A 19970-nucleotide genomic window follows, 5' to 3' on the forward strand; every position below is an offset into this window, starting at 1 on the left:
TCAGCATGGCTTCAGATCAAAACGCAGCTACTTACTTTAAGTCATGAACTACTTAGTAACCTCCATAATGGTGTACAAATTGATCTTATTATTTTAGACTTCTCCAAGGCATTTGACAAGGTACCTCACAAAAAGTTACTAAGGAAGATGGATAATTATGGCATAAGGGGAAATACCTGGAATTGGGTATCAGCCTTCCTTAGTAACAGAACGCAACAGGTTGCCCTTGACGGAGAGGTATCTAGTCAAATGCCTGTGGTAAGTGGGGTGCCCCAAGGCTCGGTTTTGGGTCCACTACTTTTTCTCATCTTCATTAATGACCTACCTGCAGCAGTAACATCAAAAACACGCTTGTTTGCAGATGATTGTATCTTATACAGAAACATAACAAACCAACAAGATTGTACCATACTACAAAATGATCTAAACTGCCTAGCCAATTGGGAAAAAACTTGGGGTATGCAATTCCATCCTGAAAAATGCAACTCCCTCACTGTAACAAGATCACAGTCACCATTCAAACATGATTATGTATTAAAAGGCCACATCTTAGAATCCGTCAGCACTGCAAAATATCTTGGTATCACCCTTTCTCACAACATGTCTTGGGATACACACATAAATAATATTACTTCAAAAGCAAATAAGATCTTAGGCTTTCTAAAAAGAAACTTGAAAATAAACCAGGAAGAAACTAAAAGTTTGGCATACAAATCCATGGTACGTTCTAATTTAGAATACTGCTCTTCAGTTTGGTCACCTCACACCCAAAAACAAAAAAACAACATTGAAAAAGTACAAAGAAGGGCAGCACGCTATGTCACCAACAGATACCACAACACCAGTAGTGTTACTTCCATGATTGACCATCTTCAATGGAAGTCACTTGAAACTCGCAGAAACATCAATCGAGTCACTATGCTTTACAAAATCTCTCACCATCTCATTGCAGTAGACCCAAACCTTTACCTTGTACCACAGCCAGTCAAAAATACCAGATTCACTAATCCATTACAATACCAGACATTTAGCACAAGAACAGACTATTTCAAGTACAGCTTTTTTCCATTCACTGTTGTACTGTGGAACTCACTCCCACAAAACATCATCAGCGTTAACTCCCTGGATCAGTTTAAAATACTGATCCAGAGTCAGTATATTTAGATATCTAACCTGTTTGTAAATAATGTAAATGTGTTAATTTTTGTTTTGTTTTTGCACAAAATTATTTTTGAATTATTGCACAAAATTATCTTTGAATTATTGCACAAAATTAGTTATTATATTTTATTAAGTGTCTGTTTGCGATGCGCCGACGTATAGTCATCAATGTGCTGATGGATCATCGTATGATGTAGATGTAGATGTAGATGTATCAAATGTGTACAGCAGCTAATAATTGTTTGTATTAGTTTACTTAATGTCAAATTGGTTTTTATTTGGTTTCAATTTCTTTTGATAGTAGTAAAAAAATTTGTACTTTAAGGAAATAAAAACAATTTCTGATGAAAAATTTAAATTTCAAGTTGTTTCTTTCTAAAAGCCAAATCTTATTTTATTTTCCAAGTGATTAAAGCTTTTTGTAATTCCAAGGAGCCTTTCAAATTAAAATGTTTTTGTATAAACATTCAGTATATTTTTTATTCAAAGCACTACTTTAAATGACTTTTTCAATACAAATTCAATTATTTAACCAACTTCTGTCATGAAAATGTGTGCAGCAGTTTACAGATGGATGTTTATATTGTTATCAACATGTCAAACTGTTTTGATTTTTAAATTCAATGCAATAAATTCATTTTGCATCCTATTTCTCTTTTGAATGCATGCTTAGAAATTTGTACTCTAATGAAATAAAGTAAGTTAGAAGAATTCCTGATGAATCATTTTTCATTTTAAATTGTTTCTTTCCAATAGACAAATCTTATTTATTTTCCAAGTGATTCCAGTGGCTTTTAATTCCAGGGAGCCTTCTTTCAAATTAAAATGTGTTTGTACATATAAACGCTCCGTATATTTGTTATTCAAACCACTACTTTAAATGACTTTTCAATATAAATGCAATTATTTAACCAACTTCTGTCAAGAAAGTGTGCAGCAGCTTATAGATGTATGTTTATATTGTTTACTACAAGTCAAGTTAGATAAATCTATAGCTGTCCTTTTATACAGCATGAGTACAAATAGACCAAGGTCAGACTTGATTGGATACAATCGGCAGTCAGCCAATCAGCAGTATCCAATCAGCAGTAGCCAGTCAGCAGACAGAAAAGTCTGTCAATTGAACCACTATCAAATTTAACATTGGGGTATTCAACAACAATAACATTAGCATTTTAGGTAAATAACTATGATATATAGACAATATGGGAAAAACAAATTAGCCTTGACTTAATATTTATTGTCAAAATATAGACAGTATAATTTCTGTGCCATGCTGCATAACACATACTTCTTGAATTGCTGCAATCCAGTATGATTCTGTTCACAAGGTTTAAAAAAAAAAGACTAAAGTTCATTAAAAGCATTTGAGAGTATAACAACCAAAGAGCCTAGGCTAATAAAGAGTTAGACCTGTCATATATATTTCAATCAAATGTCCAAAGCTGCTGTCCAGAGGACACCAAAGAGGTTCAAAGGGTGAAACTGACCCAATCACACCACAGATATAAACGGGGAAAATCCTCATTGTCTTATTCATTGTGGAGTTTGTATGTGAAACCTATTCCAAAAGATGCTTGCCAATGATTGTGGATGGTTCATATGCATGTGAATGGTATCTGATGCTATTCTGTAGCTTTGACATTATACTTCTTATTCAGAAAATCATATGGTGTAAAGAAAGCACTGTGTCATAGGAAATTGTCTCTGAAACAAAATATCTATATACCTATAAATACAATCCTTATATAATATATGTTATATTTAAATGTATGTGCCTTATGTAAGTTATGTAATAGTATAATACTGTGTACTGTCCATATATTAATGGCTTAAAAGGGGGCTACAATTTGGAAAGGGGAGGGGTAACATCCAATTTAATAAAAACATTGACAAAAAAGAGATTCTGTCCACAAGAACCCTGCTCTCTACTCACATTGTGACCATTCAGTACAACATCTCACCTAATTTAGACTCTGGTGGATAGTTGGCTTTAGTTGGCCTAAGAAAATCATAACAATTGTCTCCTTTATTTCATGATTTTGTAGGGAGATAAATGATGACTTTCCTTTCTACTGGTTTAATATTGTTTCATCCCAAAACAATCCCTTATGATACAATATATAACCAACCCTTGGCCTGTAAACCTAGCCTGTTTTATAGTCCTATGTTATTACTGTAATCTGCACCCCAAAAAACAGAATATTGACCTAATTTTTATGATCAATTTATTTAGTTAAATAATCTCATTGTATTTTTTTCACTACTAGTTACCAAGATGGTCAATATTTGACACTATAAAATAATTTACTACTGACCAAATCAAGTTATATTTTTCATTAAACTATAAAGAATACTTCTATAATTAAGGATGTACTTAGGTGAGGTTAGGTAAAAATTAAGAAATTAAGAAATTAAAATTGATACTATAAGCTTGTAGAGCATCAATTAAGGATAAAGATAAGCTAAAAATATTGATAGGTCATGGACCTCCTTTTTGAGATATTTGAGATATTTTTTTTAAATTTGAGATTTAAAATATGGCAGGAAAAGGCTGACTCGGACTTTTATCTTATATTTCATTGGTATTATTTGGGTCTCAAAACAAAAGAAAGAAAATCAAGAATTGTCTAAAATTTGGGTAAATGACCTTTCATCAGCTATAAAGTCTTATATGAAAAAATAAATGGGTGTTATGGGGCAAAATATTTTACATTGTATTGAATGGAAAAATACCAAGGAGTCCGAACATTTGACACAAATCTCAAAACCTCACCTAAGTACATCCTTAAAGATATGGAGTAACTTATTTATTTATTCATAAAAATCAAAAGCTCACAACGTCAGATCAAATAATCTGTAAATGATCAATTATTAGTAAAGTAATTATCAGTTTTTAACTCAAACATGTCCAACGGGTCTATTTTAATTAACATGGAAATCTAAAGCATGTTATATCTCCATGGTGGTAAACAGATCATTATTCTAAACTAAGCACCTGCACATCTGTATGCTAATTACTAACAAACATACTGGTAATGGTTATAACCATTATAGACAAGTAAATATGATTCAATCAATGTCTATTACAAATATTGAAATCAATACATGTACATGTACTAATATGCTTCAAATTACATGTATTACTAAATTAGTAAAATTTTAGAAACTGATTTTTTAAATGTTTTATTTCTTTTTTAATAGATTATTTAAATCTCATCACTTGCTCATTTTGTTACGCTTGGTCGTCCCACTCAAATGAGTGAGTGCAGAGATTTAATTCAAAACAAATTGAATTATGTGTTTCTGTTATCCCTTATAACTATATCTACAATAAATTTCAAAATGAAGAGGAATTTGTAACCATAATTTAAAATTTCAAGGTAATAGTGGAAAAATTATTAAAAAATTAGTATACTTAGTCTCAGAACAAAGAAACAAAAAAATACATGTACAATGAAGTTATGTTATTGTGTTCTGTTTGATTAATTTTCACTTCCATTCTCAAAAAGATTGTCCACTGGACGTTAAGCAACCAACAATCATCAATACCAAAAATATCTTATTTTTTGCATGCATACCGCTACAAAACACTAAGTTTACTGTAACAATCATTTTAACCCTTTCCTCCATGGATTTTCTTTTTAATATACTTGATTCGCATAGGATTTTTTTCAGTTAAAAAAAAATCATCAGTTTTAAAGTGTTAATGCATTGTGAAAACCAATATTTCATCAATGAAATTCAAGTCAGATAATTCTCATGAATCTCCTTTTCATATTGGATACAATTTTTTTTAAGTCTGATGCAGACATTTTGTAGTCAAAGCATTTCAACAGAGGTACTTACACAGGCGTCAAAAGGCGTCATTATGGAGTAAACTTAGTGACAACCCTAATCATGCTGTGATGTCACCGTTAAAATGTTTGTGACATCATTAGGACCAAAATATTTATTCTTAGAACATATCCTCATAAATTTAATTACTTGGACAATGTGATCAGCACGTCATAGCAATAACATCTGATGACCAAACTCATTTTGTGTCTCATCGGTCTATATGCTGACCACAAGCTTCAGTGACAGACTCCAAAAATACTCATGGTCAATAGTACTCATAATTACTTTAAACATATATAGAAGGTACAAAAACATCTATAGAAGAGGGGCGAAAGATACCAAAGGAACAGTCAAACTTGTTAATCAAAAATAAACTGACACCGCCATAGCTAAATATGAAAAAAACAAACAGACAAATAATAGTAAACAAGAAACAACATAGAAAACTCAAGACTGACCAACACAAACCCCACCAAAACCTGGGGGTGATCTCAGGTGATTGGGGAGGGTAAGCAAATTCCAAATGCCCTTAAAAAAAGCATTATATTCTGAAATCAGACATTCAGCAAAACATTTACAATGTAAAATAAGGAGATGTGGTTGATAGCAATCTAATTAAAAACCAATCTCTCATCGCTCCGTTTTCTGATATGTCGCGTGGGAGATCTAACGAAACCCGCTTTCAGGTCACATGTGAGTGACCTTGTAGGTGTCTTTTTCGACCAATGAAAATGAGTCTTCCATGATCTTGAAAGTTTATCGTGCGGGAAAGGGATGTAACTCATTTTATTTACGAAGAAATCGTCAGTCAAAAGCATTCATAAACTTTTTTGATTGGCTTATTGATAGGTCATCAATTCATTTGCATATCATTATAAATTCATAACTTCTAGTTCACTCACATGTGACCTCAAAGCGGGTTTCCTTAGATCTCCCACATGACATATCAGAAAACAAGAGTGATGAGAGATCGGTTTTTAATTAGATTGGGTTGATAGCCAATGCAACAACTATCCACCAGCGTTCAATTTGGGGATAAAAGAAATTAAAGGCTGTTTATATAGCTTTTAACAATGAAAAAAGCCCATTATTGTAAAAGTCCAATATAAGAGGCATTCATGAAAAAATGTGAAACAATTCAAATGAGTAAACTAGCTGCCTTATTTAAAATAAAAGAATTTACGAAAAACGACATGTCCTGCTTAGTGTCAGTTGCTTAACTTTTATAATGATATTGATATTTACTGTTTCTAGTCCAAGCACATGGCAATAAGAAAGTGAAAGCAAACACTGATCTGCTAAAATGATAGATCCACATGACTTTCTGCTAACTTTTACAATGTAATAAAGCAAAATGATATATTGTTCAGTATGCCAAATGCATCTACAATGTCAAATATTCCTCAAATTACATGTATAAAGCAAAATACTGAGTCTTGCACATTAAATTTTACTCAAATCTTAGAATACCTTTTTACAACTTTAAGGCAACTACAAATATCATTGAAAAGTTTTATTTATGTATAGTTTCAGACCAATAAAAAAAAATTGTTAAACTAAAAACTGATATATAATCACTTCAGTTCTTAAATTAGATCTGCAGCCACAAATCAATTTATAATGATCATTACTGGGAACTTAGTGACTAATCATGCTGTGACGTCACTGTGAAAACTATGTTTTACATCATTAGCACCAAAACTTTTAATCTTGGGGTTTACTACCTGTAAATAGTCAACATAATCATGACATCTTGAAAGGCTATTTCTAATTTTATTTATTCCTGTGTGACAGCAAAATATTAAAATAGCCTTTCAAGACGTCATAATTATTTGGACTACTGCAAATTTAATTACTTGGACACTGTGATCAACAGTTTCAACACATCATTGTTAACACTTATTTTGTATGTCTTTGTTCTATATGCTGACCACAACCTTTGCTGACCAACTACAATATAACACAAGGTCAGGTGTACTGATATTTCTTCTGTTTTCTTTTTTTTTTGAAAATTCTGAAGGACTTTTAAAAATTAATGCATTACAGTGTATAACCTGCCTAATCCAACATCTGAGTATTCCAACATCCTGCTTTAACCAACACATTTTTCTGGTTCCAAAATATGCTTATCCTTGCAGAAAAATCTGAATATTCCAACACCCTGCTTAATCTGACATCATTTTCTGGTCCTCCAGTGTGTCAGATAAGACAGGTTGCACTGTATATTCTCAAATATATAAGAGATTTTTCTAGATGTGAAGTTCTATTTTTTTCTCCTTGCATAACAGATATCAAACTTTCAAGATCTTTTTAGATATAGATTATACATTGTAACTAGGTCCAAATATTTGTAAAATATCTAACGTACAAAATATAATCCATTCAGTAAGAAACTGTACAAAATTGTGAACTGAAGACTTTCATCAATTGAGTGTCAACGATGGTTCAGTTTATAGATTAATGGTTACTTCAAAAATGTAGTGTAAGCACATAAAGGGTACAATATTTATGGGTATTAAAAAGGTCTTTGGAGAAAGTTTGGTTTAGACAGGTTCCTGTTGTATTCTGTGTTAAAATAGGTTTCATGCTATGCTACCTTCCTTATATTGACAAAGCATTGCAATACCATAAAGGTTTTATTCTTTAAGAATGTGGACTATCCAATGCTGAATACTTTTAGTTTTTTTTTCTTATTTTATCTTTACATTTTAAAATTGTTTAAAAGTTTGGTATTTCAACACTTTTTTACATCATTTATCTGAATAGCTTCATTTAAATAAACTGTCATTATACTCTAATAAGCATGTGCATTTTTAGACCCTGGGTCTCTTCCTTTATAAAGATATACATTTTGGCTTATTGAGAACTTGTTTTGATTGTCAAATATTTTAAAAGTGCGCAATTTCATTTATAGAAACTTATATGCCTTTAGATGTCTGTAAAAACTGTACTAAAACCTTTGATTTTAGGCTGAAATGTGCCTCACTTATTCCATGTGACCTTTCAGAGCAGTTTTATGGATCTGGGTTGAAAATTAAAGGACTAAATTGCATAAAATGGGTATTGTGGTTTGTACATTTTGCTGAATAATCAGGAGGTCACTTATCCCAATTGGCTAATTTAACATCTCCACTATAAGCCATTTTTGCAACCCAGCAACAAAATAATCATTTACACCCACCTTATTGTCCAGTCAGTAAAACTAGTCTGTATTCCTGTACTATTTAAAGTTTATAGGAAAAAAGTATACATTTAGTGTAGAATATTTTGTAAATACCCAAATCTAAATATTGCAGGACAAATAGAGCTTTCATTGATGTTTAATATATGGCTTTGAAAAAGTATCCATAAAAAACAATAGAAAAAGTGTACTTATTTGAACATTTAAATTTGAGATTTACCTATACCCAAGAAAACGAGTATACCAAAAGTTATCATAAGTATTTGACAAAAAAGAAAGCTGAAAATGCACAACATGGTATCTACGTAAATAGTAGGGATTTTTTATTGCTAAAAAATGTAAAAGAAGATGACTGCAATGAAAGATGTAAAACTGTATATTCCTCTAATGAGGGGGGTAGGACCTTTATCGGGACTCCAGGATCTGATGTTTTTAGGCTTGGGATTTCGGGATTGACCCTTTCAGGATTTGGGAAATCTCTTTTTTCGAATTTCAGGATTTAAATTTATTCAAAATGGGGACCTCAGGATTTTGTGTTTTTAACCCCCGGATTTCGGGATCAGGACAAGAATATCTAATAAGGTTAAGTAAACTCACTATGTTCTGTTTGCAAATATTCCTCAAACTCTCCTTTAGTTTTCTTTCCCAGGATAACCTCACATGCACCAATATCTATGTTATATAGAAAACATGAATAACATTGATTTTGTTTGGTGTATGTTAAGGACAAAGTTCACGAGACTGTCATAGAAACAATTTCATCAAGTTGTGAACATTGGATAATTGTATACCCTATATCCTGTAATTGCTAGATGAGGTGGTATGTAAAAATCCTGTTTCATGAGTCCCTATCCAAAAGATTTTTTGACAATATACCTAACAGTAAAATATTTCAAAACCAAATAAACAATGCGAATATACATCCAAGTTACTTCAAAAACCGAAAGATGATTTTTTTCTAAAAGACATTTTCTACATCTTATTAATAATTTTGATTTTGGTGGATTCTAGTCTCATTGGCAATCATACATTTCTTTATTTGTTGTATTACGTAAATCATTTTGAAAGTACCTACACATGCTTGTTTTTGTATCTAATATAGTAAATCTTTATTCCATTTATATAGTAAAACTTTTTTCCAAACAGAAATAGCTTGTAATTCAGTGGTTGTCGTTTGTTTAAGTGATACATATTAGTTATTTGATCATTTTTTATATAAATAAGGCCGTTAGTTTCTCGTTTGAATTGTTTTACATTGTCAATTTGTGGCCTTTTATAGCTGGTTATGCAGAATGGGCTTTGCTCATTGTTGAAGGCAGTATGGTGACCTATATTTGTTAATTTCTGTGTCACTTTGGTCTCTTGTTGAGAGTTGTCTCATTGGCAATCATACCACATCTTCTTTTTCATAGCATAAGAAAAGTCCTCCTGATCTATGATGTAAAATGTTTTCCCTTGTGACAGAATATATTTACAGGAAATATATTACTTTGGCAAACAAACTTAACATTTGTGCTTTTTTGTGTTTTTTTTTATGGTGTGCATATTTTAGTGTACTTGCTAAACAATGTTAAGTTCAAACATTAAACACATACGGTGTGATAAAGCTGCTTTCTGTGCCTTCAGACCTCGTAATTTAGTTGAAACAAAATCTTTCATGTCCCCAACAGATTCCAGACCATGTCTTTGCTGGAAAAGATAACAGCATAGTTAAATCTGTATTATCATTAATTGAAACTTTTTATGAATGGTCATTCTGGTACAGAAACATGTGCCACCAAAGAAAAATAGAGCCACTTTTAGTAAATAAAGGAAAAACATATGCTAAAAATTCTCCCAGTTTAAATGAAAATTGCTTAAATTGGAATATTTGGAATTTTTAGAGTTCTTAAGAGTACAAAACTTTGTTCAATACACAATCTTTTTCTAATTTTGAAAAAAAGTTAGAAAACTAATTTTCATAATGGAAGGCCATGTCAGAGTTAGACTTTTTTGTAAGGGTGTTTTCTGTTCAACTTTCCAAAGTATTTGGTGATTTTTGTAAGTCTTTTCTTATATATTTAGTCTGTACCAAACATCTTGTTATCAATGCTTTTCACATTTTTAACAAAAAGGTCATGCATCATGTGTCTAGTGTCAGTGTGCTTGCAAGTCAGAATAGTGTGTCCAGTGAGGGTGACATGTTATCCTGTTTACTGTTACCTTGTAATCTGGTACTAACACTGACTCAGCCAATAGTATAGTAAAAAAAAAGATTCATATGCACACCACATCAAAATGTTACCATTCAGAATGAGTTTTGCTGATTATCTGGTTGCCTTTTCCCTAAATTGTTTTTTATATTTTTTTGTTTGTGTAATAAAATTTGGAAAAGCAGCAAAATGTTCAAACTATATATGATATACCTCTCCAAAATCACACTCTAAATAATATTTTTTTCTACCTACATTTTCTTCATCATGTCATGAAACTGACAAATACTCACATCAAATTCAGTCTGTAAAGACTTGGCTTTAGAACTCAGATATTCAAATACATTGGAGAAATGTCTGTTTCTCACTTCATCAAAAATCTACAATACATAAAAAAAAAAATTGACAGTAACTTCTTTATCTTTAAATTGAAAATTATCTATCTGATCAATTCTGTCATCAATTATAGACTTCTTTAAAATGGAGGAGAATAAAGTGTAATCTTCTAAGGACTAATGTCATATTGTTACTGCAGAAGATCATTGAAAGGGGAACAACTCTAATTTAGAATTATCATCCCATTTTTTAATCATGCTTACATCTGCTTGTTTTTTTATTTAATTCATATGCAGTCTTTACATTTTTACTTCTGTTAGTAAGAGCATCAAAGGGGAATAACTCAAAGCCCCATGATACATATTTTCTCCTTTCATTATTATCTTAATCTTCAACTAAATAATTCATTCTTATAAAAATCATTTCAAGTATACATTTTTTCCAAAGATTCAACATAAGCAAAAAAAAGCAGACTGAGTTTCACTGATGTTTATTTTTAAACAATCTTAATACCTGATCTTCACTGCTAAGTAGAAGTTTGGTACTCTGGTCCTTTCCAGTTACATCTTTACCAAATTCTATATAACCTAAAACCATAAAAAAGTTACTGCTATTAAATATTGCTTAAAACATAAACAACTGAAGCAAACTACATTGAAACCTGGCTGCACCGAACCTCTTTTGGACTTGCGATTTTGTTCGGGTTTGACTGATGTTTTTGGTTTTATCAGGTTCACAACGCATACAATTTGATATGACGGTGCTTAAGAAAATCTTTGGTTTTACAGGTTTTCAGTTTATGCAGGATTCAGGTTAGCCAGGTTTCACTGTACTAACATAGCATTTATACAAGTATCTCCATCGCAGGTTACTGCATATCATACAAAATTATTCACTTTCTAGACCTTGACTGATTTAGTGCTTGACACATTGTATTAATACTAGTCTGTTGTCAAAGAATTTACGTTGAGATCTATAAGTCTTTTAGCTTAATATTTTTGTGATATTGGGTTGCTGTCTATTTCAGTAATTGATGTTTACCTCATATTTCTTTATATTTTACACTGTGAACAACAGACAACAAAATGCAAGGAATCTAAACACAAAAGCAATCTAAAATTGGTTTTATTTGCTGAAATAATTAGATTAATCTTTGAAATTGCAACTGGAAAAATTAAAGAAGAATTAAGAGATATTTAATTTAATGAAATACAAAACTATTATTTATTGTGAACCCAATGAAAGTTTTCCACAATTCCATCTTTATTTTGACCAAGTATTTAAAATAGCTATTGTTCTGAGTAGTTTATTCACTGGGACCTTTAAATTTCTTATAAGAGAACTTTCATTGACTTCACAATAATTTAGTTGATCTATCAAAAAAAAATACTCCTGTCCACACTATATATATCAAATAAATATATTAGGTTAGTCATGGAGACTTATGACTGGTAACCAGAGTTTCCGCTGGCAGTCACCATTTTCGCACCATTTTCAATAATAGAATGAACGAGAACATCACAAAATGCAACTTACCACAAGATATACCAAATGTATCATCTAGCAGACCTTCATATGTCAGCTGGGAACATAATGGTGTTACAAAATCTACATCTGTAGGAGAAAGGATACTGCATATTAACATTATATCATACTAAAAGTAATAAGACTGACTACCGTATTTATTCTATTAAACGCCCCGGGGTCGAAGACAATTTCCGAAAGGGTGGCTTCAATTAGAGAAACGAATTTCGTACCTTACTTCATTGACCTTTACCTGAATTTTGTTGAAACAGACTATAGTAACATACACGTGTTTCTTATTGTCTCCATAATCTACAAATAGCGTTTATCGGTAATGTGACCTCATCTAATAATTTATTAAAATTTATAACGTACTGGGTAACTGACAGATCTATTTTTGGAACTTGTACACACTGTGTTGTATTATCGGAGTGGATTAAAACATGAAGGGGGTCTCATTGGGGGGTTCTGATCCCGGATCCCGCTTACTGTTTTGTCAAGATTCCCGTTTCCCGCTTACACTATGTACGTAAGCAATTCTCAATTTTTTTGCAATTTCCCGTGTCCCGCTAGACTTCATTTCCCGTTTTCACGGCACAATAATTTGATTTTCACGTGTTACGCTTACAAAAAATCCGCAATCCTGCGTCACGCTTAGACCCCAATGAGACCCACCATGGACGTTATTGATTTTTCGTTTCATGTTTCTGAGCGACCGGGGTTGATGTCTTTGAAATATTGTAATGGGTAAGTTTTAAATTAATTTTTTTAACTACAAAATGGGGGCGTTTATTAGAAGTCAAAAGTTCTGAACACACTATTTTCGGTAGGGGGGCGTTAATTAGAAGGGGGGATAAATACGGTATTCCCTCAAATATAAATTAAATCCCAAGAAAATAAACAATTCAATACAAGAAGTAAACAACTTTTAGACATATATATACTTGTTTTATATCTTACATTTCAGTGGCTTTTGATAACAGAATTTTCAACAAAGGATGAAAAACATTTCATAATTTTGGTAAATTTTAAGATATCATCCGATAGACCTTTTTAATATTTCATTCTGTTTTAACAAATAGGAATTTAATAACACTGAATGGTGCATTTAGATCTTGACTGAGCATAAGTTCCTTCTTTGAACATACAAAGGACCATAACTCTAGATCTGTAGACAATGGTAAATTTGCCCTTAACTATCAAACTATAAACATTTAGTACTTATAGTACTGCAACCAGAGTTCATTTTTTTAAAACTTTAATGGTCCGGAAGAACACACACCTAAATTATATATCGATGGAAAGAGGAAAACGTGTACAAAAAGAAAAGTTGGGTCGTAAAAATCCAGAGTAGTCACAATTTTGTGAAATTGAGGTCAAAGGTCAGAACTAAAAATATCAATATTTCAACCACAAGGATAAAAAGGAGAAATATTCTGAAATGTATTCTATAGAATGCTACAAAAACGATTCAATCATAAGCATATGCTATAAACGATGTTAAAACGACAAATTTGACTACTTATATGAAGAGCTGCCATTACAAAATGGCGTTGATTTGGAACCTTCTGATTTTTTTCCATTTAAGACATAGCAAAAGAAGAAGTGACCTTGACCTTTTCACATCCATAAAATTGTGTATAATGTTTCACTATAGTATATTACAGAATTATTTTCTAAAGTATAAAACACCAGTTTATCAAATTATTTCAATATTTTTTCTATCTTTGAAAAAAACAAAATTCAAGTGTTTTGAATTTTGCATCTTGAAAGTTGTGTATTTTTTGAAAATTAGTATCTAGTTATAGATAAATACATATTGTGTATTTGCAAAGTCTGAACAGAGCAATTATAACACATTATATACTATACCGGGGTTGTCACCCGAGGCGAATGCGAGGTTTAAAAAAAATGAGTGAAAAGCAAAGACAGTTTGGTGCATGAACATTTTTTTAGTAGGATAATCTTTTAAAAAATTTTAAAGGGAAGGATGAAAAATTATACAATGCAATGCCAATTTTCTAACGATGTAATTTAAAAGCAGCCATGATCCTTATATAACTTTTAAAAGCGACACAATAGCTCAAGTATTCATAAAATAAGGACATGAATCAATCTCTTAGTCATCATATGCGGCTTCAGTACGCGTATTAGCATTACAAAACACTTTCCTTTTTTATAAGAACAAGTTCGGCGCAGTACAGAGTTTGTTCAAAGCAAACACAGTTTTTGAGTACAAATGCTACCTGGAGCGTAAATACCGTCATGATTAGGTCAAACTAGTCAGATATAGTCTTACATTTGCATAGGAAACACAAAAGAAATGATGTGAGTACAAAGTTTCGATCAATGTTCGTGACCCATATTCCCAAATGCATATGAATGATGTATCTGCACTGCCAATCCCAAATGTAATAGGGCGAATGTTGCTACAGAAACGATTGATTTTGTAATAGCCATACATTTACGAATTTTTGTTATCTTTAGGAACAATATACGGTTCAGCAGTGCCTTTGTGTTATTTTTCTTCAATTAACCGTGTTGAAGACCGGACTGTGACCTATAATGCTTTACTTTTATAAATTGTGACTTGGATGGTGTGTTGTATCATTGGCACTCATACCACATCTTCCTATATCTATTAACAAACTATGCGAGCATCGTTTCCATAGAAATACCAAAACGAGGACATAGCTCATAAGAGCACTGGTGGCAGGGTGAAGTAATTGTTCTTCTTTTAATGTATCCTTGATATTTTCAGACACACCTTGGTGTCATTCTGAAAGTCTTAACATAGACTTCAATTTTCCTGCAGCAGATATGGCATCCCCTAAATTGAGTTAAGAGCTAAGCTCTATATTTCATATCCCTTGGCCCAACTGTGTCTGAATTGTAAGGTGTCACAATATCTAGTTAGCTCTGGAGTTTGGCAGTTTGGTAAGCATCAGAGACAATCTTGGGTAAAAGTGATCGATATATATAGAAGATGTGCTACATGAGAAAGGCTTTTGCTTATGGAAGAACAAATCACATCACTAACAATCGTTATTAATGAACTGACAGCAAGTTCAAATTCTAATTTTTCAGTAACTGTTTTACTTAATTGCACAGGTGTTGACTACAATAAGTACTTGGTTATGCATGGATAAATGATTACTCACATTTATAAGCACAACTTAAAAGACTATCAACACGTTTAGAGGACTCAGTTTTGCGTAGTTTTCTGTTTGTTTTTTTTTGAAGATTTTTCTTTTACACTAAAACCCTGTTTTCACATCCAAACTACAAGGAAGAAACTGAGCGCGAGATTGTATAAAAGTGTAGGTTGTGAGGATACATGTTGATCAGTTTGATCACATATATAGATTTCTGTTGTTTCTAATTTAAAATTCCCCAAGGGTGACATGGGAAACGAAATATGGTCACTTGGTCTTCTCCTGACCGGCAGTAAAACGAAGTGGGGCGTCCGTTTGGCTATGCGGGATGTATCAAATTCGCAGTCATGTCCGGTCAGAATGGGAACGTTAAATCCGATGCCTTGTGTAAAGGGAGTGTCACGTTCTTTGCACGTTAAAAACCCTTGCATCAACTCTTTGAGGGGTCCGTAGGTGGCATGTTGCAATGGAAAATTTCTGTCCCAATCCAATATACCATTATTTTTCAGTGGCAGTCTAAATTTTCCCGATCATCATCCTGAATGGCCTCTATTATGACAAAACCTACCTATTGTTTTTATTGTTAACTTGTTCTCGTCCTGAACATGCATAAATATTTGCCACTGGACGTTAAGCAACCAACAATCAATCAATCAATCTAATTTAAAGACGCACCAATTTTACCTTCTGGTGCAAGTCTCATAACATCACTGATGCTTCGCCCACGGAAAGCAGAATATCAAGAGAAGTTTTAGCATCACCTTGTTACACACCAAATCTCTGCGAAACTTCAATAGTACTTTTCCCCCGACCACTTGCATGCATATTAATTGCTCTGAGGTTAAACATTGACATACAATGTATTTTCACACAATGTCAGCTATAGTCATTATCCAGAAAAACCTCTTATCCGAAGGATTTGGTTAACTTTTATATAAAGTCAAAATTTTATTAACAAAAATATAACTTATTTACAGAAAATATACGAAAGAACTACTATATATATTCAAATCACTCAAAAATAAATTAACTTCTCCTACAAAATCTACATAATCACATCGAAACTATCAAATTGATTGTGAAGGAAAAAATAAATGGTGGAGCTGATTGACGGATAGGAAATTTCCGTAATTAAAAAAGGTACAAATGATGTTTTTATTTTTGAGATTTTGACAAAATTGTTTGGAATTTACCCAACAAAATTTGCATGCAGTATCGCAATAACATGTTTTGTCCTCTCAAATGTCAAATACTGTTTTTGAATCATATGTTTTCTCGTTTTTAAAGAAAAACGTGTTAAATTTCTATCTAAAAAAACAGCCAATTTAAGTTTGAAATTTTTACTTGGAGATGGTATTATATTTATGTCTTCATCATTCCGATGATCCTTGATGATATGTGCATAGAAAATATTTACGAAAATAGCAAGAAATTTAACCAAAAAATATATTTTTGGATTTTAAGGTAACTACCCAAAACCGTAAATTGAGGGGTATCGCCATTAAAGGGATAAAATACAAAAATGTGACCATAGAAACTTTTTACGACCTGACGGAAATTAAAATATAGATAGTATTCTATCATTTAAAACAAGTTGCACCCGTGTGTTATTCCGGACCATTAAACTCGTTAACTAAGCGTCTTTTTCGATGTCAGTTGCAGTACTATTAGGGCAAAGCTCACAAAATCATAACCCTATCTTTCAAAATCCATAACTTGCTACAGGAACCCTAAAAATAATTTGTGTCAAGAAGAAAATAGGAGGTGCAGAACAGCATTCTACGATGAAAATTCTGAGAAAAATTTGTTAAAATTTGATTAAAGTTTAAAGGAGAAGTTGATACAACTGGTCCTATATAGTGCTGTATGACAAAGTATACTCAAAAACATTAAGATTGGGAAATTAAAATAAGAGGGACACAGTTCAAATCATGCGAGTCAGATTCTGCGAAAGTTTCACTAAATTCTGTCAAGCCATTCATGAATATTAAAGGGAACAAAAAAGCATTGTACAAGATATGGCTTGTATGATTTGGCAAACAATTTTTGGGCTACCATACTGTAAGTTGTACATGATTAAACATTTATAACCCTGTTTAAGATGAAAAAATGTACCCTTTTTTCACAGATGCTAGTTTCCTTAGAAAGATAAGTAAAAAATAACTAATTCAAATAGCTAATTTTGCTATTAAACTACTAGACAAAACTAAAGAATAGAAATTATATAACAGAAACATTATTCTTTCATAAAAATACAGATCTTGTGATCAAAGCTTAAAAGAGTGATTAATACCTCTGTCTATGAGAATGAGATTTCCTATATCACACTTGCTGTAGTCTGGTCCTGATAATTTCTCTCCAAGTATATTTTTCATCAGATCATTCACCATCTATTGTAAAATATAATATAAAATAATTCTTATATGATTTGCAATTCTATTAATACTTCAATTGGATTGGTCAATTAGAATTTTTTTCTGTTTTGTAAATGGGAAGTGGTTGAGTAATGAATCTGAAAATGTATCAAAAGGTATAGCTAACTTATATAAACCCTGAAACAAAGTTTAAAAAATCCTTGTATTGAAGTTCCTGAAAAAATTGTGAAGATTATAGTTATGGGACGGACGGACGGACTGATGGATAGGCTGATGGATGGACAGACAGAGTTAAAACAGTTTACCCCCATTTTTTTAATGCGGAGTATAGATTTAGAGATGCACAACTGTACATACTGTTAACAGACAGCAAATAAACATTATATATGCCTCCAAGAATAGGTTAAGGGGTAAAGGTTTTTTATTTTCATGTCTAACCTTTGATCCCTTGCCAATACCATAAACATTAGGAATAATTCCACATAGAGCCTGGATGTTGATAAGTGATTTGGCTATTGTTTGTATCCAGGTATGGTCACTTTCCTGTAAAAAAGCACAAATCATAAAGATTATCTAATGAAATGAAATTTGTTTGGAATCTTTCATCTAAAGATTTGTGTGTTACTTCAAACTTATCTAATTTATTGCACTCCCTTTTTGAAGGAAAGAAAATCATAGAAAATTTCATTGTTGTTTGTAAAAAAAAAATAATATATATATATATATATATAGATAAAGACATAAGACATTTTATTTCACTAAAGCCCCCACATGGGTATGTTAGTACAACCTTTTTAACAAACAATAAAAGTGTGAACATATTATAGATATAAATGAAATAAAATCGACCATGAGTTGTCTCCCATAGACCTAGAACTATTAAGAATTATGTAATTTCTCCAGGTCATAGTGGCACCCATAATAACTAAGGTTTTATCAATGACTTGGTTTATATCAGGTTACTAAGTGTGAGTGTGTATTCATGTTTTTTTTTTTACTTTAATCATGCTTATCATTCTAATCAATTTCTGTGCTTTATTTTGTAATTCATTTGATTGTATAGTTGAAATTTTGGGCACCATAATTAGTAGTAATAAATTAAATACAAACCAGATAAAATGACCTAAAGAACTGGGGTAACTCTAATGAGAGTATATCTCTGTCTAGTGGTATCAGATCCATCTGTAGCTCATGTATTGTTATATATCCCATAACACCCTCGTGTTCAAGTATCATCTCACATACATGTAACTGAAATATAAACATATCATAGATAATTTAATGTCTTATTTTTTACAATACATGTAAATGTCAACTACTTTTCAAATTAATAAAATTTGTGTCAAACTTAAACATCAGACATTTAAAGACTTTATGTATATGCTTCAGAATGTAATAAAATTTGTCAGGTGAAATAAATATATGACGGTTTTGTATTTTATTGAAGAAATCACAATGTCTGTTGTCATGGACCAAATTTACATAGTCTTAACCTTTGAATGTCATCATTGACCTAACGAATAACCAATAGAAACACAGTAATATCATCTTGAGATGCTGGATAAGCCAATCAAATTAAGAGATTTTTTCGTGTCACTTTATCATATCACACTCCATGAAGTGTGAAAAAAGAAATATCTAATCATGCAAGAAATAGATAACAGGCTAAAACCATAAGAGAATTTAAGAAAATATGTATCTTGACCTCTAGATGTCTTCAGTTAGTTTTCTGTAATGTTCCCAAGTCTGATTTACATATATACCATTATTTCCTTTTATTCATTAGTATTTTTATGGAGGTCCTATTCTGACGAAGTCATTTTTAAAAAAGACTAATGGTTCCATCAAATGGAAGAAATTGAAAACTGACCTTCCGAGGCACCATAATAATTCTATACTCTCTTTTGATATTGCTGCTTCTATCTGAGTTGACATGGTCAGCTATGACCTTCATGGTGGTCATTTGTGGCCGTACTAAATACACCCTCCTGTAAAAAATAATATATTCTACATAAATGAGTAAGCTATTTACATGATACTGTGGGTTCATTATTATTCGTTTGAAACCAGTTTTCGTTGATTTCTTGGGTATAGGTGAACAACGAAATTCAATTTTCAATAAATGGTAAATTTCTGACATGCATGTATGTAGACTGTTTGTTGCAAAGAACAAGTAAATTCAGGTACTGTAAATGGTAGAAGTCAC

The 19970-nt window shown here is 31.7% G+C and overlaps 1 protein-coding gene across 2 annotated transcripts in view; it reads right to left on the reverse strand.

Moving 5' to 3' along the window:
• The window catches only part of LOC143072279 (vacuolar protein sorting-associated protein 33B-like), a 164169-nt gene that overhangs the window by 12233 nt on the left and 131966 nt on the right, over window positions 1–19970 (reverse strand). For both annotated transcript variants that reach the window (XM_076247147.1, XM_076247146.1), the window contains exons 4-12: window positions 19635–19752; window positions 18875–19015; window positions 18203–18307; window positions 17683–17779; window positions 12247–12324; window positions 11224–11297; window positions 10668–10754; window positions 9778–9871; window positions 8780–8854 (exon numbers count right to left, since the gene is read on the reverse strand). In XM_076247147.1, coding sequence (XP_076103262.1) covers window positions 8780–8854; window positions 9778–9871; window positions 10668–10754; window positions 11224–11297; window positions 12247–12324; window positions 17683–17779; window positions 18203–18307; window positions 18875–19015; window positions 19635–19752 — 869 coding nt within the window. The remainder of the gene's footprint in view (window positions 1–8779; window positions 8855–9777; window positions 9872–10667; window positions 10755–11223; window positions 11298–12246; window positions 12325–17682; window positions 17780–18202; window positions 18308–18874; window positions 19016–19634; window positions 19753–19970) is intronic.

This window comes from Mytilus galloprovincialis, chromosome 4 (assembly GCF_965363235.1).
Source record: "Mytilus galloprovincialis chromosome 4, xbMytGall1.hap1.1, whole genome shotgun sequence".
NCBI lineage: Eukaryota > Metazoa > Mollusca > Bivalvia > Mytilida > Mytilidae > Mytilus > Mytilus galloprovincialis.